This window comes from Tyto alba, unplaced genomic scaffold, assembly GCF_018691265.1.
Source record: "Tyto alba isolate M040663 unplaced genomic scaffold, T.alba_DEE_v4.0 Super-Scaffold_33, whole genome shotgun sequence".
Lineage (NCBI taxonomy): Eukaryota > Metazoa > Chordata > Aves > Strigiformes > Tytonidae > Tyto > Tyto alba.
Window position 1 is genome coordinate 16,390,057 of NW_024881308.1, and position 25,530 is coordinate 16,415,586.

Genomic DNA, 25,530 nt, shown 5'->3' on the forward strand with positions numbered 1-25,530 from the left:
ACAGTGCAGCTGATGTTGGGTTAAAAGGGTGCTGGTGGAACGGGCAGGACGACGGCGTTCGCTCGGCTCTAACAGGTACTGCGGCCGTGCGAGCGGCTGAGCTGTGCGGGAAGGGTAAGGGCACGTCCCAGGATACGAGGTGGCTCGAACTGCCGTTGTCTTCGGAGGTTGTGGGGACCCGTGGGGATCTGATGAGTTAACTCCAGGTGCTGAGCAGCGATAACCTCCCGTTCAAAAAGGTGTGCTGGGAGGAGCAGCTCGTGGGGGGTCATCTAAATTTGGGGGGGGGTGAGGAGAGGTTGGGAGGGCTCCTAAAAGCTTCCTGAAATTTGCCAGGGTGATAGAGAGAACTTCCAGAAACTGGTTTAAAGCTTTGGCTGTAAATGATAAGCGAAATACTGTTGCAGTCCTTTCAGGGACCGCTGTGTTTGCTGGCTGACTGCCCCCACCCCGCTGGCGGGTGGGTCACTTTGAGGAGGTAGGCAGTCGCTTGACGACGCGCGTCGTGCGACCTCATCATCCTGGAAACTCGGGAGACCGAGGGAGAAGCGTTACGGCTTTGTATTTCTGCCAAACAGGAGGGGACTTTGAAGAGAAGATGACAGACTTCTTGGATCTCCTCTCACCTTGAAAAGAGCAATATTGAGGAATAGCGACCTGGCAAAACATTGCCTTTAGTTCTCGGGGAAGGGCTTGTTCCTGCTTTGAATTTTCCAGCAGCAGATGTGATTTGTATGGCTTTTATTCACGCCGTTCTCTCTTCTCATGGGTTTAGTCTTCCAGCTACAGATTTCTAGAGCTGTTTGACTGTGTACATCAGAGAGCAGGAATAAAAGTTGAAAGAGGAAAAAATTATTTTAAAAGACAAATTATGAAAGAAAATAATAGCATTGGGAGTCCGGGAAACAACAGAAAACACAACTGGGGGTTTACTGAGAAGGTAACAACAGAATACAAACAAGAAATAAGTGGTGTGAGAGAAGCAGACACTGAGGAGGTAGTTTGGTAACAGCTGAGTTTAAGCTGCAAGGAGGAAAAAATGACTGAAGCAGGGAGAAGAAATACAAGAAAAAAATTTGTTTTGTGTAATAAAGTAATTGAATAAAGTACTCAAATGGGTTCTTTAAAATGGAAAAGCTTTTCCTTGGTCTTCCTGAGATTTCGTGTGTACTTTTTCAGTTGTTTGACTAGGTTTAATGCTTTTTAATGTCGATTTTCTCCTAGACCTTGGAAAACAATTTGTCCCATTAACATTTCATTTGGATACTTTTAGTAAGTTGCATCACCTTTATTTCTGCCACAGCCCTTCCCAAGGGGCTGGCAGATGGCTCTAGTACTGCCTGATTTTTTGACTAGTTCAACTTGGTTTTCTCATACCTGGGTTTGTGTCAGGATCTCAGTTTAGATGACTTTGGGGTAAATTTTTTTCTTCTTTTTTTTTTTTTTTGATGGTAGTAGCGACATGCCTGCTGATAAATGGGATTTCTGATCCAGAATTGGGCTTCGCATTGTGTAGCAAAGCAGAGGAGTTTCCTGTGGCTGTACTTCCCTTGCAGAGCCAGCGTACAGTTCAGGGTTTTTTTTTGCCCGAGTGTGAATGTCTGCACAACAGCCACCCCTGTGCACGTTTGGGATGTTGTACTGGCATGGGCGTTATTCCTGTTTCTAGGTCTGTTAAAGCCTGCCTGGTCAGCATGGTTGGGAGTGAAGTGCGTTTTGTCGTGCAGGTGCTGAGCTGGGATGTGTGATCTCTGTGAGAACGTGCTCGTAATTGGGCTTCCTGTATTCCTTTGCATTAGGTTTTCATGTCGAGGTAAGAACTTCAGCAGTTAAGTGTTGCTTTTGGAGTTTGAGATGCATGAAAATACTGTTGCCAAAATTATAAAAAATAGGCCCTGTGTTTTATTTGAAAATAAAAAAATAATAATAAAAAAAATATCCATCCAAATCAACAAGCTAATAAAGCTTTTCTAAAGCTTCTGTGTGTAGGAAAGTAGGTGGCGTAATGGAATAACTGCAAAATAATTATTTGCTAAAGAGACTAATGAGCTCAGTTTTTCAGAGCAGCATTAATCCCGTGTTTAGCCTGCTGCCCCGATCGGGATTTCCTGCGAGCGGTGCCTGGAATCCGGGCAGTCGCAGGGACTGTCTCAGCGGTGTGAAAAACGAGATGTGGAGGAGTTGGACGGAGCTCTCGGGCTGCCATGTGACCCGCTGCCTTGAATAATTGCAAAATAGAAGCTCATTTACTAAAGCTTGGTTTACGTACTGTTGAAGCAGCGTAGTAAACAGTTTAGATTACCGGGAAGTGACGGATGCTTTTGATTCATGTAATTCTTCGGCTAAATCTTGTTAAAGAAGCTGTGTTCTAGAGGAAAGAGAGAAGTGGTTTTGGAGGAGCTGTAAAGAGGAACTTCATGCATTTTTGGGTTTTGGTGCACTGAGAATATTTTAGTACTTATGTGACTAAGTGGATATTTATTTTGTCTTAATATGTATTTGATTAGGTTACATCAGCTATAAATACTGGAAGCTCCAAAGCCTCTGTTTCACTGTCTGTCTCTAATCTTGGCTTTTGAGGAACATTTAATGTCTTGTTGTGGTTACAATTAATCTGCATGTGTTTTAGCAATTAGTGTTTATGTGCAGCAGGCAGCAACAGATTCTGGCAACTGTCAATCAGCATCTGTAATTGGCTCTGAAAAGGGACGGGAGAGAAGGCAAGGTGATTTACTGCCTGCCTGGTTATTTGGCAACACCGTTTTGTTGACAAACACGCTTTCTGGCCTGAGTTATTTGCTGTGATTTGCGGTGTAGGCGGTGAGGAGCAGAGGAATAGCAGGCTTTGATTTGATAAAGCTGTCTGTTACATTAGCAGTTTAATGGGCTAGAATTTACTTTCTCCACCACCTTTTGTAGCAGCTGCTGTTTTTAAAACTCTGGTAATGTCCCTTTATGCGGAAATGTTTGTTTTTAAAACAAACTTCATTATTATCTAGAAAAACGCATATACCTGTTAACCGCTCACTCGGTAGCAGAGGGCTGACAAAATATTTAAAAATTCAAAGCAGTTGAATTCTTCTGTTTGGTTAAGATTTGATAAAACTGCTCATATGAGATTATAGAAGCAAAATGCAGACGGAGGAGGGAAAATGGTTTGATTTAAAGAGGAGCATCTCTGATAGCTCATGGAGTTGCTGCTTGTGTGTTTGTAGCCCTCAGCCTTGGGTACTCCGTACATCTCCGGGGTGTAGGAGTACTCTGCTAATGATTGCTTTTTCCTTATTGTTTGCTTTGAGGCTTTTTGTTTTTTAAAGGAAGTGGAAAAACTTCCCAGTAAGGGGTACTGGCAATACAGTACAGCTGAGTGAAGCGAATGTCAACATGTTATAGGCTCTGACGTGCCCTCGGCTGGGACTCAGAAATTCCCTGACTGATCCCAGCTCCGCGGGCTGGACACCTTGAGCAAGTCACCAGTCTTTCTCCGGCAGCTACCACCCGTAAAATGGGGATAAAAATAATGATCTTCCTTTAGCGGTTTTCCAGGTTACAGGAGGTAGGCACTGTACCAGTGTCCTCATTAGCGTTTTTTAATAAGGCTGTGCAGATTGATGTCTTGCCCTGATTTGAAGTTGTTGAACAGAGCAACCAAAAGCTCGTGTGCCACACTCTTCCTCTTCCCTTCTCGTGAGCTCAGCTGCCGTGAAACCTGTAAGGGAATAAGTTTATTGCCGTGGTGTGTATGGACAACAGCTGAATTCCTTGCCCCAAGAAGCACAAGATGAATTTGTGAAAGCAGTGGAGCGTTAATTTTGTACATGTCATACCACCGTTTTGAACTGTAACAGTTGCCTCTTGCATTAAGTAGTTTTAAACGTGTTTTGAACTAGGGGGCAATAAAATGTTCGGGATCTGCAAAACGACTTCTTTTTCCATGTGATCACTCATTATCAATGCCCTCTCTTTGGATTTGGATTTTTTTTCCCTCTACATCATGCTAGTACGAATGCTGCAAAGGCCTCGGTCTGTTGGGAAGCTTTAGCCCTGTTTGCCAGGTACTCGACTGGGCTTTGAGCGCGTCAGCTCCGTTCTGCTGCCATAGTAGGTAATTGCAACTTGGTTTACGCACTTTATAAATGGGGTAACAGCCCTTTTTGGTGATAATTTTTTTGTTCCGTGTGAAGAACAGAGAGGACTATAACAGTCACTTTCCTGTACGTAAAAATACATAAATTATTTAAGACTGTAAGAGTCAAAGTTCAAACAAGAAAGAGTCTTTAACTGGACTTCCCCAAAAATACAAAAATAACAGGTGTTTTCGCAGGGAGGAATTAACCTTATCATAGCTCTTTGATTTCCGTCTGGGTTCACTAATCAATCTTTTTGTTAATAGTCTGTTATGTTTTTATACAGCTTCTTTGTAGCTACCTGTTCTCAAGTGGCTAATCTGTGTCTTTGGGTTTTGTTTTTAACTGTATTACTTCTGTATAAAACCCACCCTGTGATATTCTGGGAACCCCTGATTACTGTGTGTTTTTCAGATAAGTGACCCCAAGGGATCTTTACTAATTAGCAATCCACTATTATGAGCTGTTTATTACTGGATTTTTCAAAACCATCATCATGGGGAAGAAAGCAAAGAATGAAAATTTGGACTACTGAAGCAAAATTACGGAAAAAAAAAATCCAGAATTTAAACATTTGAACGTAATTTCAGTGCTAGCAGACTATCCTGAAATCTTCGTTTTAAAGCAGCCGATGGATAAATAAAGTTTTAATGGGGTTATTGGTTGCGGAGGAGGTTGTACCCGTCTGGCCCCCTCAGCCCCGCCGTCACCGGGCGCCGTACTGAAGCCGAGACCCGCTGCCGGGGCAGAGGTGAAGGGTGCGGGGCGGGCGCGCTGGCTGCCGAGCCTCTGAGCGGCCGAGTTCACCTCTGGGTTTTTGGAAGAGGGGCTCTGAGAAGCCACGCTCTCAGAGAAAAGCGACGATAAGGCTGGAACAGGGGGCAAGTCCCTGGTTCTCCGGCCCCGTGGTTAGGCGGGCGGTGCGCCCCCGTCTCAGGAGGCGGTCGGTGTCCCTGACGGCTTCTTTTCGTCACGCAGGTGCCGAGGTGGCAGTCACGGAGCCCAGCAGCTCCGACAGCAGGGCGGAGCGGCCGGACCCCTACGCAGCCGTGGACGAAGCCCTCGTCGGTGGGGAAGCCAGCTACATCTCGCAGCCCCTGACCCCGGAGAAGGAGGATGCGCTCCAGGCTGCCACCGTCGCCAACCTGCGCGCGGCTCTCATGAGTAAGAACAGTTTGCTGTCTCTGAAAGCCGACATGCTGGGAGAGGATAGTTCTCTGCTGTTTGAGTACTTGCCCAAAGGCACGCATTCTCTCTCTCGTAAGTTTGTGCTTTTATATTTTTCATTAGCTGACACTTTAAGCGAAATCTTTAGCGAGAAGATGATACAGGTCACTGCCTCATTTACTACTGCTGAAGGGTTTATATCCCATTTTAAGTCCTGTCTAACATCGCTTTCCATAGTATTTGGAAACCTGTGTCTGGTATTGATGCAACTTTAATGTTAACTGCTGAAGCCATGAAGAAAGTGTTTAGTGCGTATGTATGTAGCACTTGTCCTCACATTTCTGTTTTACTCGTCTGCCAAATGGTACTGACAAACAAAATGCAAAGTATTTGAGTCCTTGTGGTAAAAGAAGTAGCTCCAAAGGTTTTGGTTCCAAAATTGACTGACGTTCAGAGGAGGCTTGACTTTTGCTCCTGCAGCAAAAGTTGTGATTTTGTAGATCTCATATCTTTACTTCTTGCTGTTTGCTTTTTAGACGTCGCTCTAAGTAATGAGCAGCTACTGATTGTTTTGTTATACTTCTACATGAAAACAAATGTTTTTCTACTGGTGATCTGTTGGAGACAGCTAATGTATACCATTATGTGTGGACACCTTATTTTTCAGCATGCTTTTATATTTTCGTCGTTGCAATCGTAAAACGGTTTGATTCTCTAGAGCACAAAGAAAGAAAAGTCACTAATGCTGTATTTTAATAACATTCTCAGAAGATGGGAATCTAATTTGTGATGTAAAATAGAGCAGGCGGTGGCTGTCGGAGTACTACATGTTAGTTTCCAGCAGAAAAGGTTTATTTTAATCTATACTGAGAAAACTGGCCAAGTAAATAGAGTGAAAAGGTCACTTAAGAGATCTGTTGTTTTATTTTATCTTTACTTTCCTCAATGGCAAAAGATAGATAAATTTTAATGGTCATTTGAGTTGTATGATAAGGGAAAATAACTGCACAGCGTAAGGTCAGTATTTGTATCTCTTCTCGCTTCTCATGTTTGAACAGTAGAATTATTTTTTTTTTTAATATTTCTAAATTTAGAGAAAAAAAAAAAAAAATCTTTGTCCCTTACTCCACAGCTTAAATGTTTGGAGGGAATCGCTGACGCGGTGTTCTTGTTTCTTCTACAGTAGTTCACTACAGTACAGTAGATCTCCAATTAAATCAGATCTCGATAGATCAAACTGGGCTCCTGGGGCTGCAGATCCCTTCGGTGCAGTGAGATAGCACAGCCCCTGGGGTTGCAGATCCCTTCGGTGCAGTGAGATAGCACAGCCCCTGGGGCTGCAGATCCCTTCGGTGCAGTGAGATAGCACAGCCCCTGGGGCTGCAGATCCCTTCGGTGCAGTGAGATAGCACAGCCCCTGGGGTTGCAGATCCCTTCGGTGCAGTGAGATAGCACAGCCCCTGGGGTTGCAGATCCCTTGGGTGCAGTGAGATAGCACAGCCCCTGGGGTTGCAGATCCCTTGGGTGCAGTGAGATAGCACAGCCCCTGGGGTTGCAGATCCCTTCGGTGCAGTGAGATAGCACAGCCCCTGGGGTTGCAGATCCCTTCGGTGCAGTGAGATAGCACAGCCCCTGGGGCTGCAGATCCCTTCGGTGCAGTGAGATAGCACAGCCCCTGTGCAGCGGTTCGGTGGCCGGGCTCGCGTGCAGTGCGAAGAGTGCCCTCAGCTGGCACCGGGACGGGGGGAGCGTAGATCCCTGCACGGCTGTGAGGGCGATCTGCACGCCGCCCGGTCGGAGCTGTGGCTCGGGACAGGCGAAACCAGCGGTGTCATCTTCTGTCACGATAGACTGGAATAATGACGGGGCTGCCCTTTGTCGTCCTGCTCTTGGTTGGAGGACTTTAGGTTTTACTGAAAAGCTGAAGGACCGCTCGGTGTAAAGACAGACGGGTATAAGGCAGTCGTAAATTAGGGCTCGACATTAGAGCTTGCCTAAGCAGCTGAGAAGCAGAGTTTGGGAACAGACGTGGTGTAGGCAGAAGACCAACTGAGTTTAAAATAAAGCTGGGTACATTTAAGGCAGGGGGTTAATGGTAGCTCACTGAGGGGCGCCGTGACTCAGGAGGTCTTTCCAGCCTGTATTTGAGGCCCCTGTTTTCCAGTCCTCTCACTATTACTTGAATTTCATTTAGCTAAGCTTCAATTATCTCATCTTAATGGAAGCAAAGTGAATTGCATAAGACAAACGGAAGACTGCTCGCTTGGTCTGTAGCTCTCACGGCGGTAGGTAGATGTGGCTGTGGCCTTGTGAGAGGATTTTTACAGAAGCAGGGAGTTAAGGGACATATTTTTCTTTCATTTTATTCAGATTCACAGGTATCAATTTATTTTAATCACTTGAAAAAGATGTTCTGATATAAGACTCTCTTGCTTTTAAGTGGTCGTTACTGAATACATCAAGCTTAATGAGAATTTTCAGTGTATAAAATGACAGTAAAGCAAGTGGTAAGAAGATTCTGGAGATCTAAAAGCACAGTCTAGGTTGGTGCTAGCTTTGTAGGTGTTTTTCACATTTTTCTTCAAACACAATTTGAGGATGTTGAGTCATTTTAAGTCCTGGGTTATATTAAATAAAAAAAAAAAAAAAAGCGGTGGGAGTAGGCAGGAGCACAGTGAAAAAGATTTTTTTTTTTTTTTTTTAAAAACCCCAGCACAGTTTTCATCTGTCTGATTTGAAGAGGAAATGCACTAACTTCGAGAATTTTAAGTGATCAGTCTCTTGAGTTTAGGAAGAGTGAAGTGTGGTTTTAGTTTTAACTGCTATCACTGGATTGCCTTCCTATTCTCTTATGAAGCACTACAGTCACTGACTCAAGGAGCAGTATTCACGTTTATTTTTCTTTTCTGGAGGAAAAGACTTAATGGAGGTGGACATATCCGAAGAGTATATTACACACATTTAAGATTCTGATGAGCCATTTCTAAAGGGGATATTCTTCTCCAAGTTACTGCATACATTACAAATTTTAATTTTTTTCTTCTGCATAGTTCGTACTGTTGTAAAATAGAGGATACCCCAAGGTTTTAATTTTACCATGTGCTCTTTTTTCCTAATTCATTGTATATTGTAATGATCATGAGAGGTGTGAAATTGCTTAATATTCTGCTGATGGAAAATGAAGCCCAGGATGTGTAGGGGGTGTTGTATCACTATGATGTAGACAAACAGAAATAGAGCATTTCTAAAGTTAAACAGTTCAAGCTCATTTAAAATCAGGAGGGCAAATTTAAATGTCTTGGTATTTGGGTAACACAGTTGCCAGATAACAGGCAGCTGAAGGGCTTTGAGAATTTATGACATTCAAGGTGTACGGTCAAGATTGATGTTGTTCATATGCTTGTCAGAAACCTAAAGAATGGGCAGGTTTTGCAGACAAAAAAAAAAAAAAAAAAAAAGTATGTGTGAGTTATGGGCAATACTGAGGTCATCTTGGGAACTGTTTAGTTATTGAACCTGCATAGTTTGTTGTTGGGGATGTCTTTCAGATGAGACATTTCGTCGTCTTCACATGTTTTCATGGTTTGTCTGTAAAAGCAGGTTATTCTCTGCCGATCTCCAACTTGGGCAGTGCTGTTCTACTGAGCTCCTTGGTTTGATAATGTGTGGCTTATTTTGTTTATGATACTGAACTTTGGTAGCATTGTTCCGCACGGTTACACCACATCTACAAAAGTCTCAAAGGCTTTAGTTGAATGTTTTTACCAGGTTTTGCCAAGTATAATCAAGAGAATGAGAACTTTAATATTCATTAGAAAATTAGTTGGTTAGTTTACATCTTTGTTTTCTCATTAAAAAAAAAAAAGTCAGAAAACTTTCAGATTTTGGGGTGACTGACTCCGTTAAAGGGCAACTCTTCCACATTTTCAGAATAGTACATTGCATACTTTTTTTTTATATGTCTAAGTTTGGCTTTTCCTGTTTACCCTGTTGCAACTGAAACTGTTTATAGAAGCAATTCCTATGAAGCTTGCTGGCCAAGTGATTACACGGTACACAGAGCCCTTTTCTTTTGGGCAAACCAGCTAATACTTTATTTTTAGTTAGTGGTTCATTGGATCCAATAATTTAAACTTTCACTGGATGTTAAAGGAATACATTTTACGCAGTGGTCAACTTTCCCAAGAGGGGAGTTAAAGGTATTCAGTTTGGTGTGGAATTTTTGTACATGGTAAACGAAGATTTAGGGGAGAACGGATGCAATTTTAAAGGAGATGCAATAACCTTTGCCTTTCTCTTTCCCACAATAGTTTACTGTCCAGCTGTCAGAGAACACTGTATGCATATAAATACTGATAAACCAGTGCATCACCTTCCGTATGCAAAGCTGACTGAAGGAGAGCGCTTTTGATGTCTGATTTCGAAGTTAAAATACTTTTCATTAAAATTCATTTCCATACAAATTCTGGAGGGAAAAAGTTCTCTCGCAGTACTAGTCAGAACGGGACAAAATGTGAATTCAGGTGCCATTTGTGTTCTCATGTATGAAGTGTGGGTCGTGGGGTTTTCTTATTGTTACTTGCAGTTGTTGAGATCAAATAAACATTAATTATTGGTTTTAAAATCATGTTTGTACTTTGTTGTACATCTTTGTGACTCGTGGGATGATTGATTTTTATTGTTTCTCCTTACTCTTGTTTCATTGCTTGTTCATTAGCCTTAACTGCTGCTTTAACAAGTGCATAGTTTCTTAGGAACCTGTGTAGAGGTGCTAATGAATGAATCAAGCCAGACCCCACTGGTTTATCTTTACTGTATGCTAAAATACCGTTTGTTTAAGGAAGTGCAACCCGGGGATGCCGCTAACATGCCGATGGTCACAGTGTGCAGCTTCAATATTCAAATGAATCAGTTTGGGGTGCCCGGGGGAAAAAAGGAACGTGTGGATGTCTAGGCAGGAATTTTGCTATGGATTCCTGGTAACAGGAATGGGAAATACTGATGAACTCACTTTTTTCCCCTATTTCTTCTTCCTTGACTTTATGGGGTTTTGGCGTTTTGTTGTCCTGCCTTTAAATTATAACAGCAATGGATGAGCACCACCAGAACGAAAACTGGAAGTATTGTTATCACACTTGAATAGAGTTAACTAAGTTGGGAAAGATTTCAATCTGCGATCAAAGCAGAGGAAGGTAAATCTAACATCCAGCTTGTGGCACAAGAGCAGAATTTCCTTTGATAGCTGATGAAAAGTTAGGTTTGGGATTGTTCACATTTAGAAACCTTTGTGTGGTTTCACTCGAGTGCTTTGTTGTGACCCAGATCACAGTGTATTGTATTCAGACATAGTATAAACTTGGACTTGTTATTTGTAGCTGTATTAAAGAGTGTGTTTTTTATATCTGTAAAAGTTTCAATCAGACTCTTTTGTGTTAGAAATAAAAAAGCCTTTAGGGCATAGAGTGCTATAAATATGAAATTGTTTACTTTCATGCCATGTTTGCTTCTGATTTTGCCTGCTTGCTTTTCAAAAATAATGACCTGTTCAATATGTCATTCCAATATTCAGTCAAGGTGTGAGTTAAAGTTCATTTAACAACTTGTGATGTACGCTGGTCTTGATTACAGAGTCTTTATTTGTACGTAGATTTGTCATTTGATTATCAGTGCAGTTTCTGGAATATTGTTTGCCATTTGGCTGTTGCTGCAGTGTAGGCAGAAGGGAACGATTCTGCTTCGGCTGTACAAATAACATTTTCTTTTTTAACTGTGCTAGATTTTTTAGAATGTAACAACTGTCAGGTATAACTGAATAGCTTTGTATAAATATTTGAACTTCCGTGCTTGCTAACTATAGAATGAAAGGAATACATTTTCCCATCTTTTGTAAAGCACTTTGAGATCAAGGACTGACAGTACTGTGTTCAATAAAACACCGTGGTCAAATCACAAGATATGAAGCTTTGACATAAATTTTTGAGAAAGTTAGTAGTAGAATAAAGTTTGTGTGTACGTTACTTAAAGATTGCAATGTATGTGTTTGAAATGGTGCTTCACCAAGAGGTGTCTTTCAGAAATGCAATTGCTTTGGATATTTGTGCTGCACTGTGCTTCTCCCGACGGACTCTTTAGTGACCGTGCCACGCGATATAACTCCGCTACGTACATCGTGCACAGACGAGGCATTTTGGGTGGGGAGGCTGTTTTGGTTGTTTTTTTTTTTTTCAAAAAAAAAAAAAAAAAAAAAAAAAAAAAAAAAGCAAAGCCTGGCATCAGTGTCCTGCTTCATTCCCTCCCACTGACAGAAGATAAGCTGCGAGTGCTGGTGCGCTGCCTTTGCAAGGCCTTTTTTAAAACCACCAGCTGGTGCTAGTTCACGTGGGTGAGATTCGTTTCCTGTGTTCCCCAGGGCCTGGCACCAACTTGAATCGTTCAAGGGGCGAATGTGATGGCAAAGTGGAAGCACCGTCTCCCCCGCTGCCTTCATCACACCTTGCCACTCAGAGCCCCCCTGAGATCTGCTCTTCTGGTGAAATGTCACCAGAAACCATGATAAAAGGAGAGGTGCCTTCCTCAACCCAGGTAAGGTCGGGGGGGCAAAACGCAAGTAAATTTAAATGCAAACAGATTTGTTTAATCGAATTCTCCCCAGTTAGGAGTACTTTGAAAGACTGTAATACCTTATACTTTGATCTGATAGCTTTTTGGTTTGGTTTTGTTGGCGGGGTGGGGGGCATGTTGTGTTATTTTTTTGTGTTTTTTGTTTTTTTTTTCTTAAATATAGGTTATTTTAAAACTAGAAGTCTGTTGAGGTCAGGGCTAGTGCTGTCCTAATTTTAGCCTTTCTGCCTTACCTCAACAGAACTTGTGTTCAAAAATCTGTATTTTTTTTTTTTAAGGTATACATGCTCTTTTTATCGTAAACCCCTTTGTTTGCAAAACATTGCATACAAGAATGTAATAATGGCATACAGATAGCTGAGACCCCAGCTAGCCACTGCCCACTTCTGGTGTTTCGCATTTGGTTTTCTTGGAACTGTCTAAATTCAGATAGGAGCAGGCTGGCTTTCTGTATTACAGGAGTCAGGAGTTTGACACAAAATCCCCAGCTTTCGGTGGCTTTTTTTATGCTCAGTATTTTTGAACGATACTTCAGTTCCATTAAACAAATGGATGGAAACACAGATTTTTCTTCCGCAGTTACCTTAGGTCAAAGTGAGGTGGTGAGAACGGCTGGTAGCCGCTTGCCCGGTCTCCAGCAGACCTGCCCAGGCTGCATCATGCCTCTGCCTCATAGAGGGTTGCCATCTGCTGCACGCTGGCATATTGCAAATGGTTGGTGGAAAAAAAAAAAAAAATACTGGAAAAAAAAAAAAAATCAGCTTTATTTATAATTTGGATCGGCAATGCCAGAGAGTGCTGCATAAAGGGAACTGTGCAGAAGGTGTTTGTTTTCTATGGGCTTTTCTGCTTGGAAAGAAGTAGCTGTGTAGGGCTATGGGGAAATTTTCCAGTTCTGTTGTATCTGCTAGGAATTTTCTACCCAGCATTTCCCATTGGCCTGAGTGGGAGCTACAGGTGCTCAGCGGGACTGGAAACTGAGTAGTTACTCAGGACCTAAACAGGCATGTTGATCACTGTCTTCAAAACACCAAATCTTGAAAAATATGGCCCGGTTAACTTACCTTTGTAAAGGCAAATAGAGTTGCCAAGTCCAGTGATGAGCCTGCCTTAGAGAAGGGGGTGAAGACAGCGCTAAGATGGGAGCCTGAGCACTAACTGCAAAGGTGTGTTCTTGTAAATGCACGCCTTAACTTAAGCATGCTTTCCATTTGCAGGCCGCTTATGATGGATTTTTAGCACTTTGGCAGTTTGATAACTCTGACTCAAGTAAGTAGCGAGAGAAATACTTTTTTTTAACTGCCATTATTTTATACCAGAAGATACTGATGTGTACATACGTCTGTGTATTTCTATTTCAGATGCGAGTTTCTCGAGATCCGAAGACATGGACGTAACCGCTGACGGCCTGTTCTTGGATCCAGCCCTGGGCAGGAGGCTGACCTGTGGTTTCTGCAGGAGGGTTTTCCAGTGCGCTGCGGAGCTGAAGGAGCACATCCACGAGCATGCTTTCTCCATGCTTCTCCCCTTCGACTTGGTTGACTGCTCCCGGCCCGGCCTCGCTGACAGCCTGCCCCCCGGCCAGCTCGCCCGCTTCCAGTGCTCCAAATGCCCCGCGAGCTTCACTCTGAAATCCAACATGGATCGGCATGAAAAGACCATCCACTTCAACTGTAAGAAGATGCAGTGTCCTATCTGTGCCAAGCTGTTTCGAGACAAGACAGACTTAAACCGGCACCTTATGTCTGTGCACTCGAGCGAGCGTACTTTTGTCTGTCTCTCCTGTGGCAAGGGCTTCGGTACACAGAAGAACCTCGCGAGCCACGCGAAAGCGTGTTACCTGGGCTCGGCCCAGCTGGGCGGGTTTGAGCTTTTGGACAGTGTAGGACAAAGCGAGGATCCCGAGGATGCGTAGCTACCCTTGCGTAAACCAGATGGTTCTTTTAAACTAGGAAAAGCAAATTGTTCCCTCGTTCTCGCGCTGCGAACAGACGTACCGCAGGTGGAATGCAATAGGGTAACTCCCCAGAGCTGACCAGGTTGCTGGTGTGCTGGTTCCAGGCACTGCAGCCCCGTTGCAGTTTTTGGTGCAAAGAGAACTTTTGTCAGTCCATATGATGGGCACTTTGGCTATCTTATTGGTGTGATGATACTGTGTGCTTATACCACATTAAACTTTTTTTTATCAGTAGATCTCAAAGTGCTTTATAAAAGAAATGGTGATGTTTTCCTCATATTCCTAGGGAAAATAACATACCTCAGCTCCTTGAGCGTGTTAGCAATAGGATTAATACTAGAATTCAGTCTTCTGAGTCTGGGTCGAGTGCTCTGTCCAGTAGACAATTCGGGCATTTCAGGGTGTTTCATCTTGAGATTAGGAGCTGTGAAAGCACTGGGCTGCTCAGCCCTGTGAGCTGTTTATAAAGTCTGGTTTTCTATGTCATTTTAAGGAGGAAAACCTGCTGCTTGTTTATATGTGCAACAAAGTATATTATTTGGGCTTGAAAGTTGCAAGGCTCTTGTGTATTTATTGGTGCTATGTTTGAGTACTTTCAGGACTTTTAAAAAAATGTACTGGAGTATGGCCGTGGTTTTCAGGAGTTCTGTAAATTTTTCTGACTCGTTTGTTTTATATAATGTAATTAAGTTAGCCAAACTGAGTGTATGTTCTTGAAACTGAGGAGAGGAGGCTTTACACAGAAGATCTAATTCTAACTTAGGGTGTGCGTACAAAATCAGTAGTGGTTGTTACTGGAGGGCAGAAGTCTCACTGTAATTTCTATTTTATGATATGGAATTCATTTATTTTTTAAAATGTTTCTGTGTCTCTTGCTATATATTTACATGCGAAACCAGATTAAAGTAACTGTGAAACGGAAGTAACATAATTAAGTGTAGTGCTCCCCAGCTGCTCTGTGTACAACACAGCTTGTCAGCAGCTTGAGCTTTAGCGTTGTAGGCTTGCTTTCCTTAATGTGTGAGACAGACAGTTGAGGAGACTCAAGCAACTTCTACAAATGGTCCTTAAGAGTTCTCCAGAAAAGTTCTTTCTCGTCGTATCGTTGCATCTCAGGGAGACAAAACTGAGACATACCTGGCCGTGCACAAAGCGGGTTTGAGCAGCCTGGAGGTCGCCAGCGGAGAGCTTTTTGCAAGGCAGTTTGCTGTGGAAAACTAGATGAGAGAGATTGTCCGGACCCTGCTGTTCCTGCCGCCGGTCGGAGCTTCGGGGCGACGGCTCGGCGGCCCCTCAGGGCTGGGTTTGTCAGGGCTGGGGAGCCAGGCTTTCCCAGCCTGGCTTAGTTCTTAAGTTTGAGCAAGGTGCCGCCAGAGCTGAAAATAAGTTCCTGGATAATCAGTGTAGCACGCCATGCTTCGATCATTTTTAAAAAAAATTTTTTTTTTTTTGCAAAGTCACATTCATTTTTATTGCTCTTGTTCCCGTTGACATATTTGGTATTGTGGAACACGGCTGTCTGTGGATGTGTATGGTTTATAGCCTGTCAGCTTCCCTTGTTACAGATGTCAGTTTAATTGCCTCGTAATTTATTTTGCTCTTAAAGAAGAGCAGCAAGTGAGGAATGAAAAGGCTGAGCCAGAAGAGAAAGTTGCAACCAAAATGAGTCTTACCTGGAAATTTGGGAGCAGTGTGGTAGGACTTGTCTGAATTGGGAAAGTAAGGTGTTAGCAAAAGTAATTTCAGCAAATTTTAAAAGGATTCGTTCACACGATAGTAGCTAATGATGTTTCATGTTTATTGATTTTTCTCATATTCGAGAATTTAATTCAACATGGACCTCTTTTTCTATAGACATGTCAATTCATTCTCTCTAATAGGGGTTTAAGTCGTATGTTACTTAGCCTGTACATCAGAGTGCTTCCTGACTTCAGCACTGAGAACTTCCACTGTTTACACTCTGGATCAGGAGTAGTTTTTTTTTTAAATGTTAGAACCATAGGGTATAACACAACAGAGGCTTACAGAGTTTGTGTAGAAAACTTTTTAAAAGCAGGATTTTTGTGTTAGAAAATGACACGGGAAGATGATGGGCAGTGTAAGTTTGACAGTTAAATTTCACCTTGCTATTTATAACCTTAAATACAATGAGGATTAAGTGGACAAGAATTCTCTTAAAGTTTGTGAATTCTTTGTAATAACCAAATGAGTGTAGCATTTTGGTGATTAACCACGTAGGGGTTTACAGAGTTAGTACAAAGTCGCTCTATCGGGCAGTGTAGCACTAGTGCTTTCCCTTCTCAAGCCAGGGATGCGAGAGGCGGTTTCATTTAACAGCCTCAGTGAAACAAGTACAGTTAATTGAGGTGACAATACCGAAGGCTTTTTCCCAAGCATTATTGTGTCAGTTTTAAAAATACACATCTTCTGTAAATATTTAAGTGAAGTACATAGATTTTTTTTTTTTTTTTTTTTTTTTTACTATCGCACTGTTTGTATTAAATTCTCCACTTCTTGGTGCTGTTGTTCCTACAGTTCTGTCCAGTAGCTGGTTATCTATGGCGCTACTGTCAATGGTCTTGATCTTGTTAAAGATTATTTCTTAGGACCCTAATGCTGCTATACATAAGCTCCATAAGATATTGTCATTTAGACAAAAGACTATGCTCATACCAAAGTTGGTATGTTGTTCATTAAATATATGTGCTTGTGGGTGCATATATTTAACAGCACTGTGAAAATGTTAACTCTGCCGTACAGTTAACACACAGTTAACATAAATGTTAACTTTGCCATTTTTCTAACAATGCTGTTGTTTTTCAGGTGTTAATTTTGGAGATACAAAAACTAAATATATGGCTATTTGGTGAAAAAGATAGTTTTCAATAAAACTATAGCTGCAAAAAGTGTTCTGTGACTTTTTAAATATAAGCGGACTAGAAGCTGAAAATGTTATTCTCGAGCAATCTGAACTGAATGCAGGCAAAAGGAAGCAGGAGAGATCTTGAAATCAGAAAGTGTCGCGAATATGTTGTTGGAAGTACATTTTTGTGTTGGAAACGTGGCTATTTGTGTGTGAAAGTACCGTGCCAGGGGTGCAGGTTGTGCACCTAACATTTGGAGTTGCCTTTTCAGCTTCTCCAGTAGCTCAGCCCTAAAGTGAAGGGGCCGGTACGGACAGTAAGGGAGAGGAAGCATCTGGGCATTTAGGAAATGGCATGATCAGGTACGATCAGGCGATGTAGGGATTTTGTGGTATTCTCTTCTCTAAAGCACTTTTGCTTCGTCATCTTGGGAGCTGGTTGCTGTCGGGATCTCCCGCGTTCGTTTTTGCCAGAGGGAGGTGGTTAAACCCGGCTTGCTGAGCACCTTGCGCTGCCGGCCGTGGTCGGCACGCGTCGCGTCCTTGCGTGGTTGGGTGGCGCTGGACGTGGCCTTGGGCTGGAGCAGGGAGGGTTACGTGTCCCCTCCTGACTTCCCTTGATCAGCTTATAGCTTGCTTACCTTGTCTAGACTCCACAGTAATAGGTTTATAGTGATCCTGGGGGATACGAGTGTTTGTGGTGCCTATCGCTAATGCTCGAGCAGTTACAAGATCAGACTGGAAACGTATTTATCATAAATGGCTTTGTATCATAAAATTGATACTTGCTGTAGAAGAAGGTGGGCTCCTTGCCTCTGTAGAGGCAAAGGAGTGTCAAATCCAGAGGAGAAGCTAAAGCAAAAAATGCTTTTCCTGTAATAGAAAAGAGAAAGAGTTTTCATATTCTATTTGCTTTAAAAAAAAAAAAAAAAAAAAAATTAAATCCTTGTAAATCAGAAGGCTAGGTATGGGGTAGGAGAAGGGCTGGGTCGTTAGGTTATCACCAAGATCTTGCACAAGGCTCTGGGCGTTGGGCCATGTTAAAGTACCTCCTCTGGGAGGTTCCCAAAGCAGTGCAGGTGCATAGGCACTTGAAACCAGCCCTGCCAAATTCTGCCTGGTCGCAGGGAGTAGACTTTGCTGACAGGTGAATGAAATATTCCTTAGTGTTCACTTTCCCTGTTGTCAGTATTGCAGCCATGGCCCAGGTGAGTAGGCTTTTTTTTATTACTATTTATCTTTTATTTTTTCCTTGGGCTAGAAAATTCTCTTGACAGCTTCACAAATGTGCTAGAAAAAATTCCACCAAACCACCAAAATAAAGCACCTGTAGGACGGCCAACCACAGTTGCTGAAAAGCCCAAAGCAGCAAGTTTAGAGACACAAGGAAAGAATGTAAGAATATTAGATCCTATTCAAACTGCTAATCAAAGTCTGGAGGATAGGTTTAATTCCAGGTAGTCAAAACAAATGCTAAGAAAATATCACAGTGGCTTTTAAGATCTTGAACCGTGCTTTTAGTCTGCACTAGAAAAATAAAATAACTTCTTAGAACACTTCTTCTGAGATGAGCTTGTGTTGAAATGTTCATTCTGATTAGGAAGGGTGGTGTTACCTTATGCAAAGATGTCTCTTAATCGTGTCATGTAGTTTGCACTTTTACAGGAGTGACCGACGCAGTTACTTTTCACATCGTTTTATCTTTATTGCAAATACAAGACAAAATAAATTTTAAAAACAGAAGGAAAAAAATTTAAAAAAGCCCACAAATTAGGCGTTAAACTACACAGAGTACACAGGCCTACTGACTTTCTTTAAAAAGGCCATTTTTAAGTTGCTGGTTTTCAGTGTACAGTGTAACTCCTGGGTACTGTCTGTGGTATACTGAGGGCATGCACTGGACCTTCGGCTGGTAGGGCATTTGTAGGAGAAAACATTTCAATAAGCATCTAAAAATATTGCCAAGTCCTCAGTATGTTAGAAGCCGTATAGTAAATCTGGTGTTTCCCTTATTCCCTTAGCTCTCCTACCTAGACCTGTTCTCATTTACCAGGAGCCATTTACATACAGGATAATGTACTTAAGGTGATTAACTAGAACTTGCTTTCTTTTTTTCCCCTCGTTGTTACGTAAACAATAAACGCCTTCGAGACAGAACAATAATTAGGAGAAAAATTAACATCCTAATGGAAAGCAACAGAATTATTAGAAGGTGGAGACTTAAAATCGTCCCCACCTGGACAGTCACTTCCAGATGTGCAGTGGGTGGCTGTCCCCGGGGAGTAGCAGATACTCTGCTCCCGCATTCTGCGCTTTGCATGCGGCGCTGCCGCGCTGTTCAGAGGGGGAAACACCAGCGCAGCCGCCCTGTGCATTCTGCTGGCAGATTCGAGCCAAGGGCTGGCAGTGCTGCTCACACACAGAGAAAAACAGTCGAGCAAGGGCTGCATACAGTTGCCTTCTAAGGAGGCTCGCAAGGGTCGTGCTGTAATCGGGCGTTACGCATCCTTTTACATTGCCGTGTCCGTGCCGCAGTGGTGGTGCTGGTTGAGAGTTGGGGGCTGTAGGGTGTGTTCGTTGGCACTGGCCCGGGCCTCCTGGGCAATCCTCGGTCCCGGCACCTTCGCCGGAGCACTCCTGGAGGGTGTGGTGATGTTCTCGCATCGCCGCATACACGAAACTAAAGCGCGGGGGCCCTGTCGGCGGATTAGGTTTGGCGGTTTTCTGCTCGTGGCTAGTAATTTCTTCCACAAATAACAGTGTTCGAATTTCAGGTCTTGATCTTTAGGATAATCCGTTAGAAGAGGTCAGAGTTCTGGCAGACTGTCAGCTCTTTTTAGTGGCCGTTCAGCAAGCGTTAAGCAATGTGTGTTACAGACTGTTGCTAAATGTTTGTGCCTTGGCTTGTTCAGAAGCTTCTCTGATGAAGGTACTTGGAAGTTTTTAGCTTTATTAATAAGTGCAAAATATAGCATAAGGATTAAAAAAACTGTAGATGGGTAAGAAGTGAGAGTGTGATTTCACAGCGAATTAACTTAATACTGAAATAGTAAACAAGAAGACCGACCGTTTTGAGACACTCTGGAAGTAACCTGCGTGTTCTCCTTGCTGTCTTACAGTCAACGAGTTCACAGTCATCAGGAAGAAATTCAAGTGCCCGTACTGCAGTTTTTCAGCCATGCACCAGTGCATCCTGAAGAGACACATGCGATCCCACACGGGGGAAAGGCCCTACCCCTGCGAGATCTGTGGGAAGAAGTTCACCCGCCGGGAGCACATGAAGCGGCACACCTTGGTAAGAGCGGCCCCGGAGGCAGCTCGCGCGGGCGCCGGGTGGAAGTGGAGCCTCTTTGTTCGGGTTAAAGATACCAGGAGCTTCCCCCTGGTTTAGGTCTGTGTTTTGCTTTCCCCTCTGAAGGCTTCTCCAGTCTCTTTTTTCCCCCACGTCGCAGCCCGAAGCGGTGGGCACCGCCCGCGCCGAGGGGGGAGGATAGCTAAGGCTGCCGTTCAGGATGGGAAGGGAGTTTGGGTTTTATTTAATGGCTCGGCGCAGAAAGCTTTCAGATGGGTCACAAAGAATTCAAGGCAAAGCTACTCTGGGCTGGCAGTGCTTAGTTATCAAAAAGAATATTGTTAAAGATGGCTGTTCAAAACCAGCGAGGAGGCTGGCTGGTGCCATTGTCTGGCTTTTCACAACTTCTTCAGAAACAACATTTTAAGCCAAACTTTGCTTTTTTTTCAGGGGAGAATCGATTTGCCGTCTTAAGGTGGTTTCTCAAAGCTTGGTATAGGGGTGATATTGTGAAAGAGCAAATACGCTATGTAATTATTTCAGTAATGCACACCAGCAAGTTCTGGTGCCCCTCTAAGCTTGTAGAGAAAATTTTAATTTTGCTAAAATACTGGGGATGGTAGCTGTGAGGTTCTAATACAGTGAGATATTTAAAAAAATAATCCCAAGTGTTGGCAGTTTCAGTGACTCTAAGAATTGATTTGTTGAGGTCATTTAAGTAACTTTTTCCATATTTAAATGATATCTATATGTGTCTTATTTACCTATTAGATTTTGAGTGTAGAGACTATCTTACTGGACGAGGTGTGATTAGAGTGGTTAATGTTTTCCTGATTGTAATTCTCAAAAAGCCACCAAGAGCTCGAGTGCCTCAGGCCAGTCCTGCGAGCACGCGCGTCCGCTTGCGTGCCTTCGTCAGCGCAGCTCGCTTCAAGTGTAACAGAATTTGCAATTCCTTTTCTTGCTCAGTAAATTTCTCTATTAATGAGAATCAGCATGGCTTTACACACCGCGAGGCAGGCAGGAAAATGCCCAGTAGCCTCCAGGAGTGCAACTGAGGTGCTCGGCAAATTAATTTTAGTTCTCGGTTTTTTTGCTGCTGGAATCATTTGAGGTGAGTGACTCGGTTCTGTTGAGTCTGAAGTTCAAGTTCAGTTTTACACCCAGGGAGATTAAGTCAGCTGCTTGTGAACACGTACAGAAAAGGACATAGGTCTGTCTGAATCTCTCTCTGACTTCTTTTATGTCAGGTGTTAAGATCGTTTGCAAAACACCATCTGGATTACAAATTTTTAGTGCAAATTCCTGAAAAAAAAGTGCAACCTTGACAATACTGATTTCTTTTCGTTTCCGAAGAGCCATAAATGACTCCAAGGTATCTTGGAGTGGATGCACTAAAGAAAAAAGGACAGGGATTTGGGGTGGGGTTTGGTACTGTTGTAAGGCCCCAGAAAGATTCCAGTTCCGTTATTTATCTGAAGTTTTTTGAAAAGAAGCTACAAAAAGAGGTATTTTCTTATATTCAAATGACACCATCATCTTCATTTACAAAAGTGGCTGTGCAGGCTGTCTGAAGTGCTGGTGGCACGATTCACCGCTGGATTCATACACTTTGCTTCTCTTGTCATCTTATTTCCGCTGTGTCTGATGTTTTGGGGTTGAATTACCAACCTTCAGGTAAATCTGTAAAGACGAATGCTGGTGCTCGTCAGATAAAAACATGTGTTACAAAAATAATGCGTAGGAAAAGGAAGTAGGTTTAACACACCAAACCCCTTGTTTCTCTCAGTTCCTCAGCTGGTAACCAAAGACAAAAGGAACTATTTTAATTTGTTTAACTCGGATTAAAAAGCCTATTTTTATAGTCTTTATATCAAATTTAAATTGAATAGAACTGCTTGGTTACTTTGAATTGGAATATTAAAGTAAACCAAGATTTTCCTTGTAAAATATGTGCAGCTCAAGGGATGGTTCTGTGGGGTGGCAGACCATAAACCGAGGTTTCTCGCCCCGTTGCAGCGAACGGGCTGTGTCCAGAAGGAAGCGCTACCCCTGTAACCCCCTGAAGGTTTTCAGCTTTACAAAAAAAAAAAAAAAAAACCAAAACTTAACCAAAATTTTCTTGGTTCTAGTGTGAAATGACTCGTCTCCATATGGTTCTGTATGCACTGAACTTTCTTACCTGGTCTGTCGCAGCGTCGCAAGTGGCTGCAAACTGCTTAGACCTGGCAGGGTAAATGTAGATGGGAAAGAGCAGGTTTGTTTCTGTACTGAGCTTCTATTTCCTTGCAGTAGCTGTTTTAATTTTTTTTTTTTTAATTTTTTTTTTTTTTTTTTCCAAATCCTTAGCAAGCTTGGTTATTATTGCGGGCATTCCACGCCCCAGGCAGCTTGCTCCCTCCCTGCTGCTGTGGGGAATCCCTCTGCCTTTCCCTGGGCTGCTCCTGGCCCCCCCGGCTTGTCCTGCTCGCAGCATCGGGGCCCTCCGGGTTCAACCCCCCACCATTTACTACCTCCTGCTGCCACACGCGTGTGTCCCCTCGGCTGAGTGCCCGGGAGCTCCCCGAGATCTCCCTTCGGTGTTTCCCTTGGGGTGGGGAGGGGGTGTCGGGGGGGGGGGGGGTGCAGATCCAAGCACTGAGCTAAGTCCTGCTGCAAGCGCGCGGATTTCAAGCTCTGTTCCTTCTTCTGCAGCAGGGAACAAACACCTTGTCGTGCCAGCTGGTTGCATCAATCTTTTTCTTTCTGAAAACCTTCCCGCTTTTAAAATCTTTTCGGAGATTTGGGGTGTTGTCAGCACAACATTTTTTTCCCCTCTCTCCCTTGGAATATCAGTATTTAGTCAGAATGTGGTCTTTCTAATGGCAATTTCAGCTACAGAGGGCCAAACACCGTTTGTGTTTAATACTTACTAATTTGGCTATAGGGGAAATAGGATTAATTTCTGCTCAGCTCCATCTAGTAATGTGCTTTGCTTCAAATACACTGGCTGAACTGTCAGCACGGGAGAAGAGGCAGAGAGCTGATCAGTTTTTTAACAGATGTTTCAATGACACATCGTTTTAGTACCTGTGCTATCATTTCTTTTTTTTGTACTACTCTTTCAGCCCTCGCTCGGCGCCCTTGCCCACCTTCTGTAATCGCATGCACCTTTTGATGCTTGAAAATCATTCCTCTCACAGTTAAAAAAAATGAGTGCTACCTATAGATCTCGTTAGATGACTTTGACCGGACCCGACCAACTGCTTTTATAAAAGCTTACGCCTCGTTTTAAAAAAAATACAGTGACTTTGCGTGGTGCAGTTGAAGAACCCGTGGCGGGGGACTAGCTCGGAGCGAGGGAAACCTGAAGCCCGGAGCACGTCAGAAAAGCTTTGAAACGCGGCCGGGGCCGGTGCGATACAAAACCTGAGCGAGTGTCCTGGGGTGGGGAGGGCTGGGGGGGGGGGGGGGGCGATGGGTCGAGTTGTTGGTCCTCTTCCCCAAAAGCTTTAGCTCGGCCGGGTATTCGGGGCGGGCAGTGAGCGGGGGGTGAGGGAGAACCCGGCCGCGGGAGCAGGTGATCCCGTGCTGGGGCACGCGGGGAGGCGGCCTCGCCGGCTGGGTTGAAATAAAAAAGAAGGACTTTTCCACGCAAGGTGTGTTCAGCCAGCAAAACCTTTCCCACGGGGCCGTTAGGAGCGTGAAAAGAAGGAATGAGTTTGGAAGAGGGTTAGGCGCCGGCGCTAGGTGCCCGGAGGCGCTGGCAGCCGACGGGGCTGGCTGACACGGCTTCGGGGGGGACGGCCCCGGCTCGGTCACTCGGCGGGGCGGTGCGAGGTGGAGCCTTCTCTGCTCCCCAGAGCTTCTCCTGCTGAGCAGTGCCAGCCACAGGGTGCTGGCCAAGGCGAGCTCCCGGGCTGTCCTGGGGTGGTGTTAAGATATTGAAAAAATAAAGAGTATATATACGAAGAAGGAAAAAATAAATATATATATATGTGTGTATAGTATGTATCAGTCAGCCCCGAAGTAGACAGGCAGTTGGACTGGATGATGGTTGTAGGTACCTTCCAATGAAACTATTCTATATATAAATAAAATTAATGTACATGTGTGCGTATATACATATATATAAAAAAAAAAAGAAAAATGAAAGTACCCAACGCGACTTCTCGTGGTGGAATTCAGGAGTTCTTGCTGCACTGGTTCGGTTGGCCGTTTCCTTTGGGAGAGGAGCAGGTGAATGTTTTGAGCGAGCTCTTTGCCTTCCACACACGGCAAAAGTAGCCAGCAACGGTTTTCACCTTTGATTAGGTGTTTTTTGTGCTGCTCAAAGGCCGTAATTTTGCTCATTGTATAGTGAAGTTTGGATCTTGAAGTGATTTCGGGTATCCTGCAGAGCGTTTTCCCACTTCCCGCTTATTCTGTAAGTGTGATAGCTCCTCGTGCCTGTTCTTCTCGGACATAAAATGCAGCATGATTTATAGAACAGAAACATTTGTGACAAACCATTCCCCAGCCACCAAAGTAGTCAGAAATAGGGTTAGAAGTGCACTCGGCTGCATTTTTTTTAGGGATGCAGGATGTGTTAACAGTGCTCCTCCTCTGGTTCTTGGCGGCAGGGAGATGGGGAGAGAAACCACTCAATTAACGGGATGTGAACGCTGGTTTGATCATGGGTGGTTCCGCTCGGGTCTGCAGAGAGTCAGTGCTTGAGGCTGGTGGTTTGGCGGGTTTGCTTTGTTCGTTTTTTCCTTTTTAAAAATCTTCCCGGCGACGGTGCGACGCGACTATCGCACCCCAGAAAAACCCCAAGAAGAGGGGAAAAAAAAAAAAAAAAAAACACAAAAAACCAAACACGTGATGTTCTCAAAAGCGCTAGTCGGATGATCAGAAAGCAGTCTCGGGAGGATTTTCCACTGGATGACACCCCGCCAGGGTTGAATGAATCCCGGTGGGCTCGAATTCGTGCTGTAAAGCCCGCGACAATCCCGAGCTGCGCTCGTGGGCTGCGGTGGTTTTCCCTTTGCGGGGGGGGGGGGAAAGGGGAGCGTGTCCTTCCCCCCCCCCCCCCCCCCCCCAGCCTCCGTTAACCTTGCTGGCGATTCTCCTTTTCCAGGTCCACAGCAAGGATAAAAAATACGTCTGCAAAGTGTGCAACCGAGTGTTCATGTCGGCGGCCAGCGTGGGGATTAAGCACGGCTCTCGCCGCCACGGGGTTTGCGCCGATTGCTCTGGCAGAGGCATCGCTGGTCACCTGGACCACAACGGGGGAGAGGGCTCTCCAGACGAGTGCTACCCCGGGGAGGGCCAGTACCTGGAAGACCCGGACGACATCAAAGTGGAAGGGGACGAGGAGATGGGAGACGACGACGACATCAAGTGGAAGGATGACGTGGGAATGTCGCAAGATGATGTGATTTTAGATGACGACAAAGACGTCGACTCCCCGCAGGAGCAGGACAACTCCGGGGAGAACGACAAGGATTTCACCTGGATTTCTTAGGGATTTGGGGGGGGGGGG

At 44.0% G+C, this 25,530-nt stretch overlaps 1 protein-coding gene across 8 annotated transcripts in view; it reads left to right on the forward strand.

Annotated features, from left to right (window-relative positions):
• ZBTB46 (zinc finger and BTB domain containing 46) overlaps positions 1-25,530 on the forward strand; it is a 55,163-nt gene extending 29,633 nt beyond the window's left edge. For 7 of the 8 annotated variants that reach the window (XM_042801215.1, XM_042801214.1, XM_042801216.1 and 4 more), the window contains 6 exons: positions 5,106-5,387; positions 11,704-11,876; positions 13,133-13,184; positions 13,277-13,588; positions 19,855-20,030; positions 25,126-25,530. In XM_042801215.1, coding sequence (XP_042657149.1) covers positions 5,106-5,387; positions 11,704-11,876; positions 13,133-13,184; positions 13,277-13,588; positions 19,855-20,030; positions 25,126-25,512 — 1,382 coding nt within the window. In that variant the 3' untranslated portion in view covers positions 25,513-25,530. The remainder of the gene's footprint in view (positions 1-5,105; positions 5,388-11,703; positions 11,877-13,132; positions 13,185-13,276; positions 13,589-19,854; positions 20,031-25,125) is intronic. The other variant, XM_042801219.1, reaches the window with a different exon arrangement.